Source organism: Camelus dromedarius, chromosome 16, assembly GCF_036321535.1.
Source record: "Camelus dromedarius isolate mCamDro1 chromosome 16, mCamDro1.pat, whole genome shotgun sequence".
In the NCBI taxonomy this organism is placed as follows: Eukaryota; Metazoa; Chordata; class Mammalia; order Artiodactyla; family Camelidae; genus Camelus; species Camelus dromedarius.
The window spans coordinates 22,009,980-22,028,185 of record NC_087451.1 but is presented as its reverse complement, the minus strand read 5'-3'; the positions used below and the strand labels follow the sequence as shown (position 1 = coordinate 22,028,185).

Genomic DNA, 18,206 nt, shown 5'->3' with positions numbered 1-18,206 from the left:
TCTTGTGCTCCGTGGAAGCCTGAATCATGTGAGTGAATCAGATTAACTGCAAGAACAGGGTCACGCAGAACCGATGACATGTCTGAGGGTGCTGATGTGTGCCTGGGAGAGCTGAAGACCAATACCGCTCTTTTCTCCAGCTTTTGGAGAGACAACAGACCCTGCACAAGTAAGACGAAGGCCCTTCTTCCCTCACGTTTGCTGCCCTGGGCTGTCTGGAAAGCCTGGCTTCCTCTGGCTGTCATGCAGAACAGCACCCAGTGGGCGGCTGTCTTCACGAAGGTTCTCCCAACCGTTCACTGACTCTGGCCGCTGGCCAGCTGGAAACAATGATGGTCTCTCATAGGGAACAAATGCTTTGGCTGAGAAACCCCTGGATCACCTTGATCCTGATGTGGTAAGAAGACTGGCTGACATGGCATCATTCCTTAAGGCCAGGCCTGTGCTCAGGGGCAGGAAGACTGAGGAAGAGAAAACCACTGCAAGTGTGGAGCATCCCTTCCACTCAACGGGGAGAATGAGTCCCCAATTTTAAGAGTTGTGGCAAGTCCTTGAACCCGGGTGCGGTGATTCAGCCAATTACGTTACATGAGAGAGCTCCGCTGGGAATGTGCTGAGACAGCCTCGAGTTAAGAACAGGAGGTAGAAAAACTCAACTTGCACATGAAGAAAGGACCTCACCCCAAGCCGCCTGCCTTCACCCTGCACCTGTCAGACCGAGAGCCTTTCGAGACACACACTTTCCTTTTCCTCCCAAAGAAGAGATCAATGTGAGCATCACCTGTCATCTAATCAGCAAGAGAAACTCGCATTCACAGAGGACACCCCAGGTTCTGCATTTTAGAAATTCGTGAGTGATCTAAAAGTGAAGGAGCCAGAACAGAACTCATTTGCCGCACACAGTATCTAAACATTTTAAACACACACATTCATGCACACTAAACTAAGAAACAAACCCATGAGCTGACAACCACCAAGATTTCCTTCAGCAATAAATCCATGATTCTGCTCTAGTTTTGATCGTTTTCTTGACTAGAAGAGAAATACATCAAAATTGCAGTAATGTTTGGCTTTGCACACTGCTGTGAGCAGTTCTTTTCAAAGTATTCTCTTGCAAAGATTCATCTGCATGTTAAAGTAACAGATGTGAATTTGGAAAACCCAGCAAAGGGTAGCAATATCCTCACAGCCACCAGATACACGTGCAAGAAAGAAAAACCAACGCAGCTATCAAATTAACAAACAAGACCTGATCAACACACACACATTATGTGACCACGAACGGGGGGTACCAGATTTCCATCAGACACACAGAAACACACCAGCAAACGAGCACTGTTCCCTTTCAGGCAGTCTCAGAAGTCTGTTCGGGAAAATATTTCACCAAACATCTCTGGAATTCCTCTTTTGAACTTTTTTGACAAGACAGATGATGTAAAGATATCAGTGTCACCATCTTCACGGCTGTTGCCTTTGGTGTGGGTGTTGTGAACACTAAGCAGTAGTGCCAGCTTGGTCACGCACCTCCTTCTTCAGCTTTGGCCCTGTGTGATCAGTGCTGAACTTCAGACGTTCAAATGCAGCCCCAAAGGAGAGTCCAGAGAACAGGCTTCAGACTCTGAAAGAACAGTCCCACAAGGAGTTCCACAAATGTTCTGAGCAGCAGATGTTTCTCTGGAACAGGGCACAGCTCCTAGGCCACTGTTCTGAAGGCGCACAGTCTCATTTGGAGTTTCATGCCCTGGCATGACTGCTTAAAAGGGGAGCAGTTACTCCCCCTTAGGCCAGCAGCCTCTCACTTGGCTGTACACTGTCATCACCTGGGGAGCACTACAAACTACTGATGCCCCGTCTCACCCCCAGAGAGTCCGATTTAGTGAGTGTGTGGGACAGAAGGAACAATGCAAGTTTTAAAATCTCCCCAGGTGATCTTACTGTGCAGCCAAAATGGTGGCCCCTGCTTTAGAGCCCTGTGATGCATGTTCATCTTAAGCACAGTTTCTGTGTCTGTCCTTCCCTGCCTCTTAGCGTACCGTCTTGTTCTCTCTAGCCTCAAGTACAGTGTGTGGGAGATGGCAGGTGCTTAATAAATGTCTGATGAATGAATAATAACAGGTAGGCCATCACTGTGTGCCAGGCGGGGTGACCAACAGCCTCAGTTTGCCTGAAACAGAGGGGCTTCCCTGGATGTGGGACTTCCAGTGCTAAAACCAGAAGAGTCCCAGGTAAACCAGGGACTGGCTGGTTACCTGAGTGCCACGTCCTATACTAAAAAGTCAGGAAGATTCGTTACTTAATCCTATCACCAACACTCTGCGGCAGATACCATTACCAGCCTCATTTTGCAGATGAGGAAACGAGAAGCACAGAGATGTCACGTGACTGCCCTGCCTTGGGCCGTGAGCAGTAGACCTGAGAGTAGACGCTGGGCTCGCCAACTCCAGAGTCCATGTACTTAGTCATTATGTTGCATTTCCTTCCAATAAAGCTGTAATTTTTTTTCCGGTTTCATTTGTTGCTTTAACATGCATCTCCCAATGTAAACTTTCTGTGAGTAAGTTACTCTTGAAAATGAAGTTTCCTTGTTCCTCACACAGGGCATTTTTCAGTCTGGAGTCTTCCAAGTCTATCTAACCGAAACTACAGACGAGACCCCAAAGGAAGTCCAGCTAGGAGAACAGAAAGCAAGTCCTGGAGCTGGGCTGAGGGGGGGCACACACCGCAGCTGGCACGCCACGACACAGAGCCACCAGAACCGGCTGGGCCTCCTGGCTGGAACCCCAGCCCTGAGCAGCAGGCCAGGAGCCACCCCGCAGAGCCCTCCCCCAAGGGAGGGAGCCTCCGAGGAAGGAACCCGTGTGCGCGCACGCAGGCACCCGTGACCGGCGCTGCCCGTCCCAGCTGCTTTGTTTGCGGAAAGGGCCCTAACCACAAGTGGGGAGGTGGCTGAGCGGTACTAAGCGGAGAAAGCACACCTTGAAGTACATCCTTCACCTCGCCTCCTGCCGTGAGGCCACTAGAACGTCTTCCAAAATTGTTTTAAGACTCTACCAGCTGCTTTTTCAAAACAAAATAACTGGTCTGTGAGAACTTAGAATATGAACACTATAGTAAAAAATTGTCATTTGATTATATACAATCCCTTTATGGACCTGGAGACACAGAAGCCCCTACACTTTTTTTTTTTTAAGGCCAAGCATTTGCACAGCCTTCGTCATCTTGGAGGGGCCACGATCGGACTGTGGACGTCAGCACCATGTTCCAACCAGTGGGCCTGAACGGGAGGGAGGACTACTAACCAGTCTCCACCTGTTCTAGGGACACACGCGCTCAACAGAGAGCTCATCTGTGACTGGAGGGGGCCGTGCTGAAGGGATGGGAGACGGGGTGGCGCCCTGGGCCCACACCTGCAGGGGGGCTGTACCTGAAGGGCGCCTCGCGGCGGAGCCGCTCCCAGAGCTGCTGCTGCTCCAGCTCCAAGGCTGTGCACCTCTGGCGGAGGACACCCACTTCATTCGCCTGCAGCGGGGCCACCTGCTGCCTCACGGTAATGGCCATCTTTTTCATGGTGTTCCATTTCTCAGGCAGCTCCTGCAAAGGAGACCTCAGTGTGGTCAGACCCACACTGTGCTCCCCTCCCCAGGAGTCCTGAAGCTGGGCGTGCCCGGACGTCTTCACCTCTGCCGCGATGCCCGGCTACGCTGTTGTGATATATTGCTTGCCGTTTCCTGACAACTGTCCCTTCCCTGACTTGGCTCCCCGGTTGCCCTCTCCCCCGCCTGTCACCTAATTCTGACTTAATACTATCCTTTTTGCCCTCAACTTCCAACCCAGTAACCCTTGCCCTTTTCTGTATTTTCTAAGGGTGCTTGGTTATTTTCTTGTATGCCCTTCTTAGAGCAACGTGACATTCCCCAGACCTGCTTTTCTTCCTCTGAGTCAAAAAGTTGGTTTTCTCTAATTCTGAAAAAAAAACAAACAAAAAAAAAACCAAACACTTCATCCACATCTGTTCTCCCATATATCTCCAGCATTACGGTGTTTCATATTTACTGAGTTTCAAGACTGCGGTACACATTATACACCTAATTCCAAAACCCTGAGTTATCACCAAGTCCTGTTTCTCTCTTACTTCAGCCTACCTCATCCCACTCTGAAATCCCCAAACTTCCCCTCTGTTTCTTTCATTAGGAAAACATAAACTTTGCACTGACCTCCAGCTGCTTGAACACTGTCTCCGGCAATTCCTGTTCATAGGTCCTCAGCAGTTCAATAGTTTGCTTCAGAGGCTCAAACATCTCATCGGTGCTGCTCTGCCGTTCTTTAACAGCCACAAGGTGTCCCATAATCTCAACCAACCCTTTGAAATCGCCTTTTTCGACTTTCTTGAGCAAGCCATTCTCGCTATTTTTTATAAATGCTTCAAGGTCGGCCAAGCTGAGTAAAACAAACAGGACGTGAGGAGCCATCCTCTTCCCACTCCTGGGAAGGAAGAGTTATTTATTTCCCCGACACCAGCAGCTATCACTATGGAAAACGCTCCATGTGCCCACACTCTGTGGAGGCTACATCCTGACCACGAGACACGGCCCTCTTCAGAAATGTCAAAGTCTCGAAGGACAAAAACTGAGCCCTCCATGATGGAGGAGACTCAGGAGACAGGGCGCGTTATTGGGACAACTGGTGACACGTGAGTCAGTCCGTGGATGAGTTCCTACTTCTGCACCACTGTTAACATCCTTGTGTCGATAATGGCGTCACAGTCCCACGAGATGTTAGGATTTGGGAAAGCTGGGTGAAGGTGAAGCAGAACTCTTTGTACTATTTTTACAGCTTTTTAAAACAACTAATTTCAAAGTATAATAATTTCAAAGTGAATATATGATGCGTTGTTTTGTGAATCTGAAATTATTTTTTAAAAAACTGAAAACAGTCTGGTCTCTATGGTTATACACACTTGGGTCTAGTTTTGATGCTCACTAGATGTGTAACCATGGCCAAGTCATTTAACATCTCCGAGCCTCTGCTTCCTCACCTATGAGACTGAAAAAAATCACTTGTCTCACCAGTGCTTATGAGAGTTAAGTGAGATTCATTCTTTAATTCAAAATGTTTATCGAGCATCTATACTAAGCCCCAGCATGCTTCTAGGTTCTGAGGACAGGACGACAAGTAAGAGAAACAAAGCCTCTGTTCTTATGAAGCTCATGTCCTAGTGGGAAAAATAAACAGGAAACGGGGGGAGGGCGTAGCTCAGTGGTAAAGCGCATGCCTCGCATGCAGGAGGTCCTGGGTTCAGTCCCCAGTGTCTCTGCTGAAACACCAAATAAATACATAAATAAACCTAATTACCCCCCCAAAATAAACATATAAATACATAAACAGGAAACAGATCGATGAAGCGCATGAGTACACTCAGCGATGCATGCGATGAGATGAGGGCCTAGAGGCTGAGGACAGGACTTTACACGGAGCGGTCAGTGGGGCCTTTCTACTGAGACGACGTCCTAGCAGCAATGTAAACAGCATGAAGGAGGGGGCACCGGGAAGAAACAGGAAAAGAGCTTCCCAGGCTCGGGAGCTGCGTGCAGAAAGGCACTGAGGCTGGATTCAGTCTGATTTGTTTGAGGGAGAGGGGTAGCAGAAGCATGAAGAGGACAGGAGGAAGCATGGAGGGAGAAGCGGGCAGATAAGGGGCAGACGCTGTACGGCCCTACTGGCTGTGGGAAGAGGTTCAGATTTTGTTCTAAGTATGAGAACGCCGAGTACAAGAATGGCATAACTTGATTTATTTTCAGAAAGAGCTGTATATGGAGGAGAGAGGACTTCACTGGAAGTGGTGCTGGTGCTGGTGGCATGGATCAGGGAGACAAGAACAGAAGCCAAGGGGGCATTTAGGGACTATAATGATTGTTTGGGTGACAGAAGAGACTGGCTTTGACCTGGATGGTGGACATGAGGAGCGGTCAGATTCAAGGCAGTTTTTTGGTATGTAGAGCCAGGAAGACCCACTGATGGGTTGGGGGAGAGGTGTGAGGGAATGAGAGAATTCAATAAGGACTCCTGGCAATGCAGTAAATGATGATGCCATTTAAAGAGATGGGGAAGACGGGTTTTTGTTTTTTGTTTTTTTTTTTTGAGGGAGAACTGGGAGAGGAGTTTTTTTGTTTGTTTATGTTTTTTGGGGAGAGGAGTAATTAGGTTTGTTTATTTTTTTAATTCATTCATTTATTTAATGGAGGCACTGGGGACTGAACCCAGGACCTCATGCATGCTAAGTAATCACTGTGCCACTGAGCTATGCCCCCCCCTGCTGCCTCAGGAATAAGTCTTAAACACGTTAGGTCTGAGGTGCCTCACAGACACTAGACACCAAAGGGGAGGTATTTATTACACAGTTGAATGTAAGTCTAGAATTCCTAACAGGTGGGGCTAAAGATGTAAATTTGGTAGTTACCAGCACACAGATGTATTCAAAATGTTAGGTTAAATACCACCTGGAATATGACTGTGGATAGAACTGAAATTCCGGGATTGAGGTATCGGAAATTCTAGTATTTTAAGTCCTAGAAGAGGAGGTGTGTCAGCCAAGGAGACCATGAAGGCATAACCTGTGCGACAGGAAGAAATAAGAGAGTGAGGTATCCCGAAGAAACAGTCTGGGAAGGAGGGAGTGATCGGCTGGGCCAAGCACTGCTGAGAGGTGCAAGTGAGAAGATGACCGGTCATCAGCCCCGGATGTGGCCCTCTGAAGCAGAAGGGGGAGTTTGACAAGAACGATTTCAGTGGAGCAGTCTAATGAAAGCCTGACTGGAGGGTGGGTTGGAGAATGGTGGACCTTTGCTTCTAGTTGTATGACGTACACGGTAATATGAATGACTCTTCTGCTAAAACAACAACAATGCATACGTGGCTATTTCAGAATCATTTAAAAATGTATCACTGAGGTGGCATGAAATTAAGAAATCTCCAGAGGCTGAAAATGCAGTGAAAGCAGAAACCCTGGGAGGAAAGCAAGGTTCAAAGCTGTCCTGCACAGGGTAGTTTCTACTGAACCCTGGGACCCCGAGCTGCTGCTCTGAGGCTTTATGAGCTGTGGGGAGGAGACGACTAAGCCCAGGGACCACACAAGGTGAGGAAGCTAATGGGAGGCTGCATGGGAAGTTTCAACACCACAAAGGTTAGCAAGCAGCAAACGCACTGCACGGTAGGGCGCGGCACGGAAACGTGCCCGTACTGGCCTTGGCACTAGGTGGACTATTCTAAGTTGACGTTCAAGTGGTCTGGGGTTGGAAGAGTCCCTTGAAGACTGGCAGAAACAAATGAAAATCATTCCTGGAGCAATGCAACAAGAATCCAACCCTCAAAGGATGAGACTCCAAGGAACATGATTTCATAATCCAAAGTCACAAAATAGGCAAGGAAAGAAGTCACCATGAGTGGGAGCCAGCAGAAACAGCAAAATCAAACCTGTGAAGATTTCAGATATTGGAATTCAGATGCAGAATATAAAACAGTAATATTCAGTAAGTCAAAGGACAAAAAGAATTCTTGTTTAGGGGCCTTGCTTTTTTGTTTGTGACCCACACGGTGAGAGCAAGTGCCTTCCCTACAGTTTCCCAGACGTCTACTGGAGGCTGGCTAAGAAAAGCAATTTCATCCTTTTAGGCACGATATATCAGTTTCTACAGAAAGGCTGTCTTTAGGAATCGCCCATCAGAAGCCTAGATAAGCTCTCACCTTCTCAATAATAGGTCACCACCCCTGCCCCTGCCCCAACTTGCCTTTAAGATCTATCTCAGAGTCAGGAATGAAGGTGATTTCAGAAGTTCTTGAAATACAGTCAGGATCTGTGATAGTGTGGACCTTTGTATTGAATAATGGATTCAAAAAAGTGACAAAACCTATTGAAGTGGGTAACATGAAAACTATGGCCTGTGATGGCATTACTATGCGAAAGGAAGCTTTTAATATGTGTTCTAGCAATGCGAAAATGATCATACTGTGTTATGTTAGTGGACAATTCCAGGAGAAAGAAGCTAATAATTTTCTGTAGGCCTTTATGTTACCTTTGATCTACGGCATGAAGAAACAAACCATTTTTAAGCTGAGAAATCAAAAGTTATCTTGAGATCATCCTCTAGTAAATGTATTCTAAAACTTAAAAAGTGAAAAAATAAAAGAGAATGAACTTGGCAAAGAACAAGAGGGTATAGAAATGAATAAACAAAACTGTAAAATAACCAAATACAAGATCTAAAAATGCAAATTATAATGAAAATTCAAAGCTCACTGAATGAATTAAACAGGCAATTTAGACAAAACTGAGAGAATCTGACTACTGTATGATAAAAGTGGAGAAACTATTCTACTGCAGTGCAGAAATACAATAAACTGCAAACTATGAAAACTGTTCAAAGACATAGGGGATACTGAAAAATGTATACGTGTAATAAGAGCTCTAGAAGGAGGTGATACAGAGAATGGGCAAGAAGCAATCTTTGAGGAGATCGTGGCTGAGAATTTTCTTGAATTAATGAAAGACACCAAGTATTAGATCAAGGAATCCCAACAAATTCAAGGTAGAATTAATATAAAGAAACCCTCACACAGGTACTTCAATATGAAACCAAAAATTTTTAAAAATCTTAAAATTAGCTGCAGAGTAAAGATACATTTCTATTAAAAAAAACAAAAAACAAAACTAAACAGATGGCTGACCATGCAACAGCAAAAATGAAGCCAGGACACAACAGAATAATATTTTCAACGGACTCACAGATAGTATCTCTGATCCTGGGATTCTCTCTTCCACAAACAAGTTTTTTCAAGAATGAGGGCAAAATATATAAATTTCCAGACAAAGAAAGAAGGAGAGTTCCACCAACAGGAACTTACTAAAGGACTTTCTAATGGCTATACCTCTGGTAGCAAGTCTGTAATGTAGAAAGATGGAACGAGTGAAGATATTGGTAAATATGCAGGTAAACTTAAGTAAACATTGAATGTACAGAAATAAAGTGTAATTTGCAGAGTTTAGATAAATAATAGAGAAGAATTGAAGTTACTGGGAATGATAGAATATAATTTGGGTTAAATGGTTGAGATCAAACTATTCTAAAGTCGTACTGGTTGTGAAAAGAGTAACAGTACTATTAAGTTTATTTCTTTTAAGAATGTTTTTAAAACTGGCTATGGTTAACCATTAGGACAGTAGATTTAGTACAACGTCCAAATAAGCAGAAAGGAAAAAATGGAAAAAGAAAAGAGAAAATATCAAAAAATTCAACCCCAAAGCAGGCAAGACATTAAAAAGAAAAAGAAAAGAAGAACAAACAGAAACTACACAATAAAATGGTACAAATGAATTCAAATATAGTACAACAGACATTAATGAACAAAACCCCCCAGTTAAAAGAAAGATATTAAGGTAGATAAAACACTCAGCTCCATGCCAATAATAAAGATCTCTTGTAATACAAAGGCACAGAGAGACTGAAAGCCAAAGGATAAAATGAGAGACATTGGGCAAACATCATACAAAGGACCCAGTTAATTATATTAATATAAGACAAAACACACTTTAACCCAAGAAATAAAGCTAATGATAAAAGATTTTTAATGTGTGGCAAAAAGAGTCCATTATCCAGGAAGATATAAAAAAAGCTCTGCATGCCCATATAACAGAACTTAAAATACATGGAAATGAAAAGTGACAGAACTGAAAAATCAACAGTCTACCACCCAAGTGGGAGATTTTTTAACACAATTATCTCAGTAATTGACAAATTAAACAGACAAAGAAAATAGCAGTGAGGTTATGGTGGATTTGAAGAAAACAAGTTTGAGCAAATGGGCATGCATAGAACATTACGCCCAGCAGTGATAGAATACACATTCAAATGTGCACAGAACATTAACAAAAACTGACCGTACTGTAGTGCATAAAGCAAATCTCAACAAATTTCAGAAGCTTGTTATTATATATGTCACATCCTCCAACCAGATGCAATTGTTAAATTAATATTAGGAACATAACCAGAAGAACCCCATGTTTTAAGATTTTAAAATATAAATATAAATAGATCATAATGAATACTAAAATATTTAGGACTAAATTATAATGACAATATTGCATACTAAGACACGTGAGATGTAGGTAAAATTGTACTTAGAAGGGAATTTATAACTTTAAATGTTACATTAAAAAAGATGGAGGGCTCAAAATGAATAAGCAAAGCACACATCTTAAGTTAGCCAAAGGACAGAAAATAAACCCAAAGAAAGTAGAAGGAAATAATAAACATAAAAGAATAAATTATTGAAATAGAAATCAAATTATAATAAAGAGGATCAAAGGGCTCATAAGATAGTTCTTTGTAAATGTCTGGTAAGATTAATTAAGTGAAGAAGTCAGAAAGCACAATAAAAATGAATAGAAATGTAAAGAGGGACATAATCATAGATTCTGTAGAGATTAAACAGGTAAGAGAATAATATAAATTTCATGACAATAATTTGAAGATTTACATGAAATGGCTACATCCCTAGAAAAATACGACTTACGAAGGAAGGAAAAAACCTTAATATTCCTATAAACATTAGAGAAATTACAGGTAAAATCTTGCACAAAGAAAATGCCAAGCCAGATGGTTCGATAAGAGATTTAAAGCAAATTTTCAAGGATCAGAAAATTTCAATCTTATATCGCTCTTATGGAAAATAAACAGGAAGGATTACTTCCCGACCCATTTTATGAAGCTAGCAGAACCACAGAGCAAGATCAGGCAAAGCCAGTACAGAAAGGAAAAACTGAAGGCCAGTCTCAGCAAACACAGACACAACAGCCCAAGTGAAACATGCGCAACAAAGTCAACCAATGAATATACTGAAAAGGATAATATTTCATACTGGCTCATCTCAGTAATGCTAGGTTGGCTTAATATTAGAAACCAAATAACATATTCACAACTTTAACACATTGAGGGGAAAAAAAAAACAGTTACCTTAATGGAGTTAGGGAAAACCTTCGATAAAATGTTATATCCATTTATGTTAAATCCTCTTAACAAATTAGGAATAGAAGGGAACTTGTTTAATCAGATAAAGAGAATCCATAAGAAAATCACAGAATATTATACTACTTGCTGAAATGTTGAAAGTATCCTCTTTAAGATCAGGGACAAGACAAGGATACTTATCACCACTTTATCCAATGTTATATCAAAGTCCTAGTCAGTGTAGTCAGATAGGAAATAGTGATAAAATGCATTAAAAGATGACTGAGAGGAAGAAATAAAATTATCATAAATTTATACATGATGACTAAGTACATAGCAAACAAAGAGTACATAAGTAAATTATTAGAGTTAACAAGTTAATTTAGTTGAGTTGCTTGATACAAAATCAATATACAAAAATCGATTTTATTTCCAAATACACACGGAAAATATGATTTAAAAATATCACTTATGCCTGGAAACAAAAAATAAAATACTAAGAAATAAATCTTAACAAGACATGAAAATTATTTTAAAAGTAACAATTATAAAATTTCACTGAAAGACACTGAAGAATGTAAATGGAGAGAAAACATGGTCTTAGACAGGAATACTCAGTAAAAAGATGACAATTACCCTCAAATTGATCTATAGTCACTGCAAACATAAGCAAAATCCCAATGGACTTCTTCTTCTACAAACTGATTGCGAAATTTATGTAAAACAGTCTAAGGCCAACAATTGTTGAGACACTTTTAATGGAAATGAATAAGGTGGGGAATCGCCTGCCAGATATCAAGATTTATTACAAAGTTATAGTGACTAGGACTGTGTCATATTAACGCAGTGACAGGCAAAGAGCTACTTAACATACAAGACGAAACCGTAACTATAACTAAAACTTTTAGGAAAGGACAGAAGAGAATATCATTAGAATCATTAGGACAAGAAAGGATTTATTTAAGAGAATAGAAGGTCACACAAGGGAAAAGATGGGCACATTTGGCTACATAAAATTGAACTGTTCATAAATATACCATAAACACAGTGGGAACACAGGCCACAAAATGGGAGACTGTATTTGTAACATATACAACTAGTAAAGGATTAGATACAGAATATATAAGTAACTTCTAATTACGGAAAAGGAAAAGGTAAGGTCCAATAAAAAATGGGCAAGAGCTATGAACAAGCACTGAAGAGGAAACATAATGGCTCACCTCAAACACAGAAAGACCAGCCACTTCATTCACAATCAGAGTGATGTAAAATATTTACCACAATGAGACGTCACTAAACGCTCATCAGAACAGGCAGCATTAAACAGTCTGTCAGTAACAAGAGGAGCTAGGCTGTGGGGCTACAGGAACTTTCACACACAGCTGCTCCCTGGAGACCGCTGGCGTGATCTGCACTGGCCCAGCAGTTCCGCTCTTATGTGTACACCTGGGGGTGCCTGCTCGTGTATCCCGCGGCACCTGTACACGAGAACACACAGCAGTCTTGTCGATATTAGTGAATCCCCTCTGACACAACCCACGTCCTCGTTAACTATAGGATGGACAGGTTAACTGTAGCATATTTGGACGGGGTACTCTACAGCAGCTAAAATGAATGAACCAGTGCTGCATTCTCAACATGCATGGATCTCAGAATGCTGAGTGAGAGAATCAAGACACAGAAAGATAGGTGGTATGCGATACTGCTTCATTTTTACAGTTTTAAAATGCAGATGTGTATGTGTGTGTGTGTGCGCATGTGTACTGAGCCATGAAGAAAAGCACAGACAGGATTATGTCACATTTAGGGCAGGGGGCACATCTGGCAGGGAGGAAGAGGGATTTGATCAGGGAAAAATGCATAAGGGAATTTTAAAATATAGTTAATGTTCTCTTTCTTAGCTGGATAAGGCAAATGGAAGTGTTCATTTTAATACTTTTTTCTAAATTGTATGTATGCTACATTTTATAATGAAACTTCTTGTAGAGGGAATGGAAGATGGAGAAGTAAAGGGACCAAGAACAGACACAACTTGTGAGGAATTTTGCTGTGAAGAGGAGCACACAGAAATGGTGCTGGAGCTGGAAGGACTGTGGGGCTGTGTTCCTTTCTTTTTTTTTTTTTTTCAGATGGCAGACATGACAATATATTTGCATGCCAATGAGAATGTATGAAGGGAAAAAATAGATGGTGTTGTTGATAGGAAATATTTAAGGAGGCAAGTCTTCAGGTAGGTGAGAGCAAAGAGGCTGGACTTAGAAAAGCAGCTTATGCACTGTAACAGGAGGTAGGTGAATGTATGGCTTCAAGTGTAGGTAGGCTGGTAGATTTATTGGTAAAAAGGTGCATTTGTTCTCTTGCGACTGGTTCTAATTTTTCAGTGAAATGAGAGGGAAGGTTATAAGGGAAGAAAGGATATTTGAGGTTTAAGGAGAAAGAGTTGGGGGAGCTGGAAAGCATCTCTGAAAATGTTCAGGGCCTGCTTGAATTTTACGTTCATAGCTTTAATACGAGATTGGTCAGGAGAATGGTTTGTTCTTCCTTCATCAAGGACGACCTGCTCAGGCGCAGGTGTGGAGTGCTGAGTTTAGAGAGTCAGAGTTTTACTGCATGGGAACAGGAATGGGGAGTAAGGGTGATAAATGCTGAGAAAGTGTCAGGGCCAATGGGCTGGAAATCCTGATGGGGCTGATGAACTTGGCATGGCAGGGAGGCCAATCTGTGACCTGGAAAGATACCAGGTGGTGGTCAGTCAACAGAATGCTTAAACCTGAGACTGTGAAGGGGAGCAAGTACTTCCACATCTTACCCTCCACTCCACTGAGAGCGCAGCAGGGAATCAGGGAGCAGAGGTGTGGCGGCGGGCAAGGGCACAGGAGACAGAGGCCAAGACAGTAGAAGGCAGGTGTAATGAAGCTTTGTGTGGATGCTGAGCCCCTCAGCAGGATGATCAGCAGCTGGACGGGAGAGGGAGGCTGAGCCGGACAAGATCTGATGAAGAGGAGGAAGGACTAAGGGCTTGGTAGGTGTCCACAGCAAGGACAAGGGGCAGTTGGTACTGGAAGAATTCACTCCAGTGGAGCTGGGGATTTTGAGGACAATGGTGGTGAAATGGTCTGGGACCAAGAGTATCTTATCTACCTCTAGGCCCAGCGGGAAGAGCAACACAGGAGAAAAACCAGCCCCTACTTGGCAGGGCTGCAGGGAGGCAGTACCCTCAGGAGAGAGCAGGGTTTCGGAGCAAAAAGCATATAAAAGAATATGAAGAAGGGACAGCAGACTTTTGCTGATGAACGATCCTGAGGTCTAGGGAAGGGGCACAGGGGAGGGCTTGGCAAGGGCAAGGGTAGAGGTGGAGTCAGATTAGGGCATAAAGAGCTGAATGGGGATGAGAGTTGAGATGATATTATGGACTAAATGTGTTTCCCACAAACTCCTATGTTGAAGCCCATATCCCCAGTGAGGACGTATTTGGAGCTGGGATCTCTGGGGAGGTAATTAGGGTTAGATGAGGTCAGCAGAGGGTGCCTCATAAGGAATTAGTGGCCTTATAAGAAGAGGAACAGGGAGACCAGTGCACAGGCATTAAGGAAAGGCCATGTGAGATTCAGACCTTGGACAGATCTTTGGGGACAAGGCTAAGGTAAAGTGACTGGGAGACTGTTAACCAACTTGATCATTTCTCCAGAGGCTGATGCTCTGGCTTAGAGAGCCTGGTGCTGGCCTGGGTGGTCTGGATCCACTGTGAAACACAGAGTTTCAGATCCAATCTGTCACATGGCTAGTGGCGCTGACAGGCACTGGGGTGTGGGGATTTAGTGACTTCCGCACTGCACAGCTGGATAACCTGAGACAAGGAGTTAGTGGGAGAAATAAAAACTAAGAGGCCCATTAGACCCCCTCTGCTTCTCAGGCTTAAAAAGATTTCACAGCCAGAGTTGTGAAGGGAGGTTAGATCTGCTGTTACTGTATCGAACGTTATTTACCACTCACTGCGTGACTTTCACACACTGGGCACCAAATGGAAAACAAAACAAAAAGAGGCCAGGAGTGAGGAACAAAGGAGAAGGGCAGGACTAAAGCTACTACTGGTGTCCACACGCCTGGAACCTCCAACGAGCTGTTTTAATTTTTAATTTAACCAACGAACCCAAGGGGAAAAGTGTGAAAAAGATGAAAAACATGGTGTTCCCGCCAGCCCGGGAAGCTGGAAGAAAGCTAGAACGCCCTGGTTACCTGTGAGTGACGTAGTCCACAAGATGCTGTTTGAACATGAGGCTCCACTTCTTAATTGTATTCAACAGAGATGCTTTAAAGGGTCGGACATCGATCTTCATCCAGCCATCAAACACCTTGATGGTCTCCAGCCTGCACACATCTTCATGGAGCTTTTCATAGGAGTCGATCTGTGCTTTGAACTGTTGGAGGAGGGGCGGGTTCTCCGGGATGCCGTCCTCAGCATGGGTTTCGACCTCCTCGGGTGTGAGGACGCGCCCGTACAAGAGAAACTGCCCCAGAACCTCCCTCCGGTCCTCCACGTAGAGGTAGGAGTATTGGCTGAAGGTGTCCCGGTAGCGGCAGCAGAGGCCCATCACGCTCCGTACCCTCTCCATGAGCTCGCCCCGCATGCCCGCCAGATCGGCCATGGCCTCCAGGTCAACCTGCGGGAGCAAGACCACAGCGGGCGGGTTACAGCAGCACTTCGCCGGGAGCTCCAGATCAGGCTGGCGGGCAGGACGGCTGCAGATCCAGTACCTGATAGTGGGGAGAGTCGTTCTGAGGGGAAAGCCTCGGCACCAGGGACGGTATCTTAAAAATGCTGGTGACAAGACCCTCAACAATGTCATAGAAGCCACCCTTCACTCCAGACTCCAGAGACGGACAGAAGACCAAGTCTGGGATGGCTAAGCTCAGCTGTGCTTCAAATATCGGGGGGACGCCTGCCTTACATTCTGAAAAACAAGGAAAACAAACAAAACAAAGGAGAATGGGTAAAAGAGACAAACTACAACACTGTTTCAAAAGCACTCAGAACATTTCTTTCCTTTAGATGGGCTGTCTGGGTATAAGGAAGTGGAATGTAAAACTTGCTAACACTCCACAAAAGGCAAGGGTGATGGTCTTGCAGTGTCTATCACAGGGGAACCACTGACACTTCAAAGTGGCTAATTCTTGCGCAGAGCTGTCCTGGGTGTTGCAGGACATTTTCTCTCCTTGTCCTCAGAGAGCAGGTGCCAGTGACTGACCACGCAGGCCAGTCCCCTTCCGCACTCCCAATGCCTCCTGGGGGACAGCACAGCCTCTGGCTGAGAAGAGGTTGATTTTGCAAAGCCAATTTCTTGGAAGCAGCTGACTTCCTTTTGGGCACAAACCAGGCAATTCCATGGGCAGCCACTAGGGGAAGAAGGGTGTGCTTGTCCAAAGTTGTGTAGTTATGGGGGAAAAAAAAAAAGACACAATCCTGCCTGTTCCTGCCTGTTTTGCTCCTTCTCTATAAAAACAGAACTTACTTTAATTCTGTAGTCCTATAGTGATAAAAATTTAAGAAACAGTATAAATAATTAACAGATCCCTGATTACTTGCTAGACTAACTTGCCTTGCTAAATTTAAATCAAAATATATAATATGGAACAAAATGTTCCAAGTATAAGATAAATGCTTGGATTCATATTAATAACCACTTATTTTCATTTTTTTTTTATTGTAAAAATACTTAGGAGGCTGTTATGTGGTAAATATCACGGGTGGTGGAGACTACCCATATTACTCCATTACCCCTTCTTCCCAGAACCAGAGGGACTCCCTCACCACTGGAACATGGGAGGACACACCACTTCTGGGCTGGGGTCCATGAGACAGCAGGTGAGCCTCCTCTGTGCTCTCTCTTCTTCCCTCCCACAGGTGAGACTGGGATGTGGCAGTGACCAACTCAACTACGGAAATGAAAACCAGGCCCCAGCAAGTGGTGGAACCACAGCATGGAAGGACCTTGCCACTAACCTGGAGTGCTCACTTTTGACTAGTACTTGGAGGACAGATGTCTTTGTCCTTTAAGCCACATCACTGATGGAGTTTTGTTAACACTGCATAGCCATTCTCCCCAACTAAAAAACTGTGGGATCCTCAAAGATACGTAAGACTAGGGTCTGGCCTTCAGAACAGTAGGGATGATAAATTTGCATTACTGGACTCAGGAGTGTCCCAGCAAATGACTGTTTAACTTAAGGCAATGCAAGTTTACTAGTATCATAGTAACTATACCACTATTACAGTTTTTTTAAAACAAATCTGCAGAATTATGCCTTGCATATGTACTCATGATATAGTCTGCATTACTACATGCATCCAATACTTGTAACTTAATAGATCGGGTTGTATATAATTTAAAGGATTTAAAAGACTTTCAAGAGCATGCTGACTACATGAGATTTTGCCCTATGTGCCAACATGAGAAGCCAATCCCTATGTTAGATGCAATGTCAACATAATTACCGTACAAGCCAGATGGTCTTAGTGGTTCCACACCCTTGGCACAAGTAGATCACTTTAAGAGTTGAGAAAGGGAAGGGTGTTTCTGGATAGAGTGGGTGGCATTTAACACAGGCAGGGTTTGGATTCTGAGAGATGGCTGGGAGGTCAGCCCAAGCCACGGGAATGGTATCTGACCGAACACGAGAAGTAGAAGTAGCAGGGTGGACCAGGGAAATAAAGCAGTCCAGCTGGGCTAGGGCAAAGGGTCACAGAGACTTTCCACTTAGAGGCCACTCTCTTCAGGCTCCTTCACCTCCTCTTGATAACCAGTGCCTTTTCATTTTATCTATAGCTCCTCAGCTCAGGCAGCTACTAAGCCAGCTCATGCCCATCCTATATTGTGAAGAAAATGTGTTTCCCTCCCCTCTTATTTCCACGGAGGGAAGGTAACTTGGCTACCATCCCCCACCCCCATCCTCCTGCTCCCACGCTCTCCTTCCCATGCGAGGAGGGCAAGTGACACATGGGACAGCCCCCATCAGGAGAGCTGGATAGCCACTGGCCTAGGGTGAGTCCCTACATTTAGGGGCCATCTCTTGTGCGGTGCCTGCACACAAGTGTGTCTGGGGCATCTTCCTAGATCTCGAGAGGAGGGCCAAGTGATGAGGACACTCAACCTCCAATATCAGAGGAGGATGGTCAGTTCACTAAGATGAGCACCTTTGGCACTGGTC

At 44.0% G+C, this 18,206-nt stretch overlaps 1 protein-coding gene across 1 annotated transcript in view; it reads right to left on the bottom strand.

Moving 5' to 3' along the window:
- The window catches only part of DNAH9 (dynein axonemal heavy chain 9), a 273,515-nt gene that overhangs the window by 205,451 nt on the left and 49,858 nt on the right, over nucleotides 1–18,206 (bottom strand). Inside the window, exons 16-19 of the mRNA XM_064495271.1 lie at nucleotides 15,756–15,952; nucleotides 15,237–15,661; nucleotides 4,215–4,437; nucleotides 3,425–3,591 (exon numbers count right to left, since the gene is read on the bottom strand). Of these exons, the coding sequence (XP_064351341.1) occupies nucleotides 3,425–3,591; nucleotides 4,215–4,437; nucleotides 15,237–15,661; nucleotides 15,756–15,952 (1,012 nt within the window). The remainder of the gene's footprint in view (nucleotides 1–3,424; nucleotides 3,592–4,214; nucleotides 4,438–15,236; nucleotides 15,662–15,755; nucleotides 15,953–18,206) is intronic.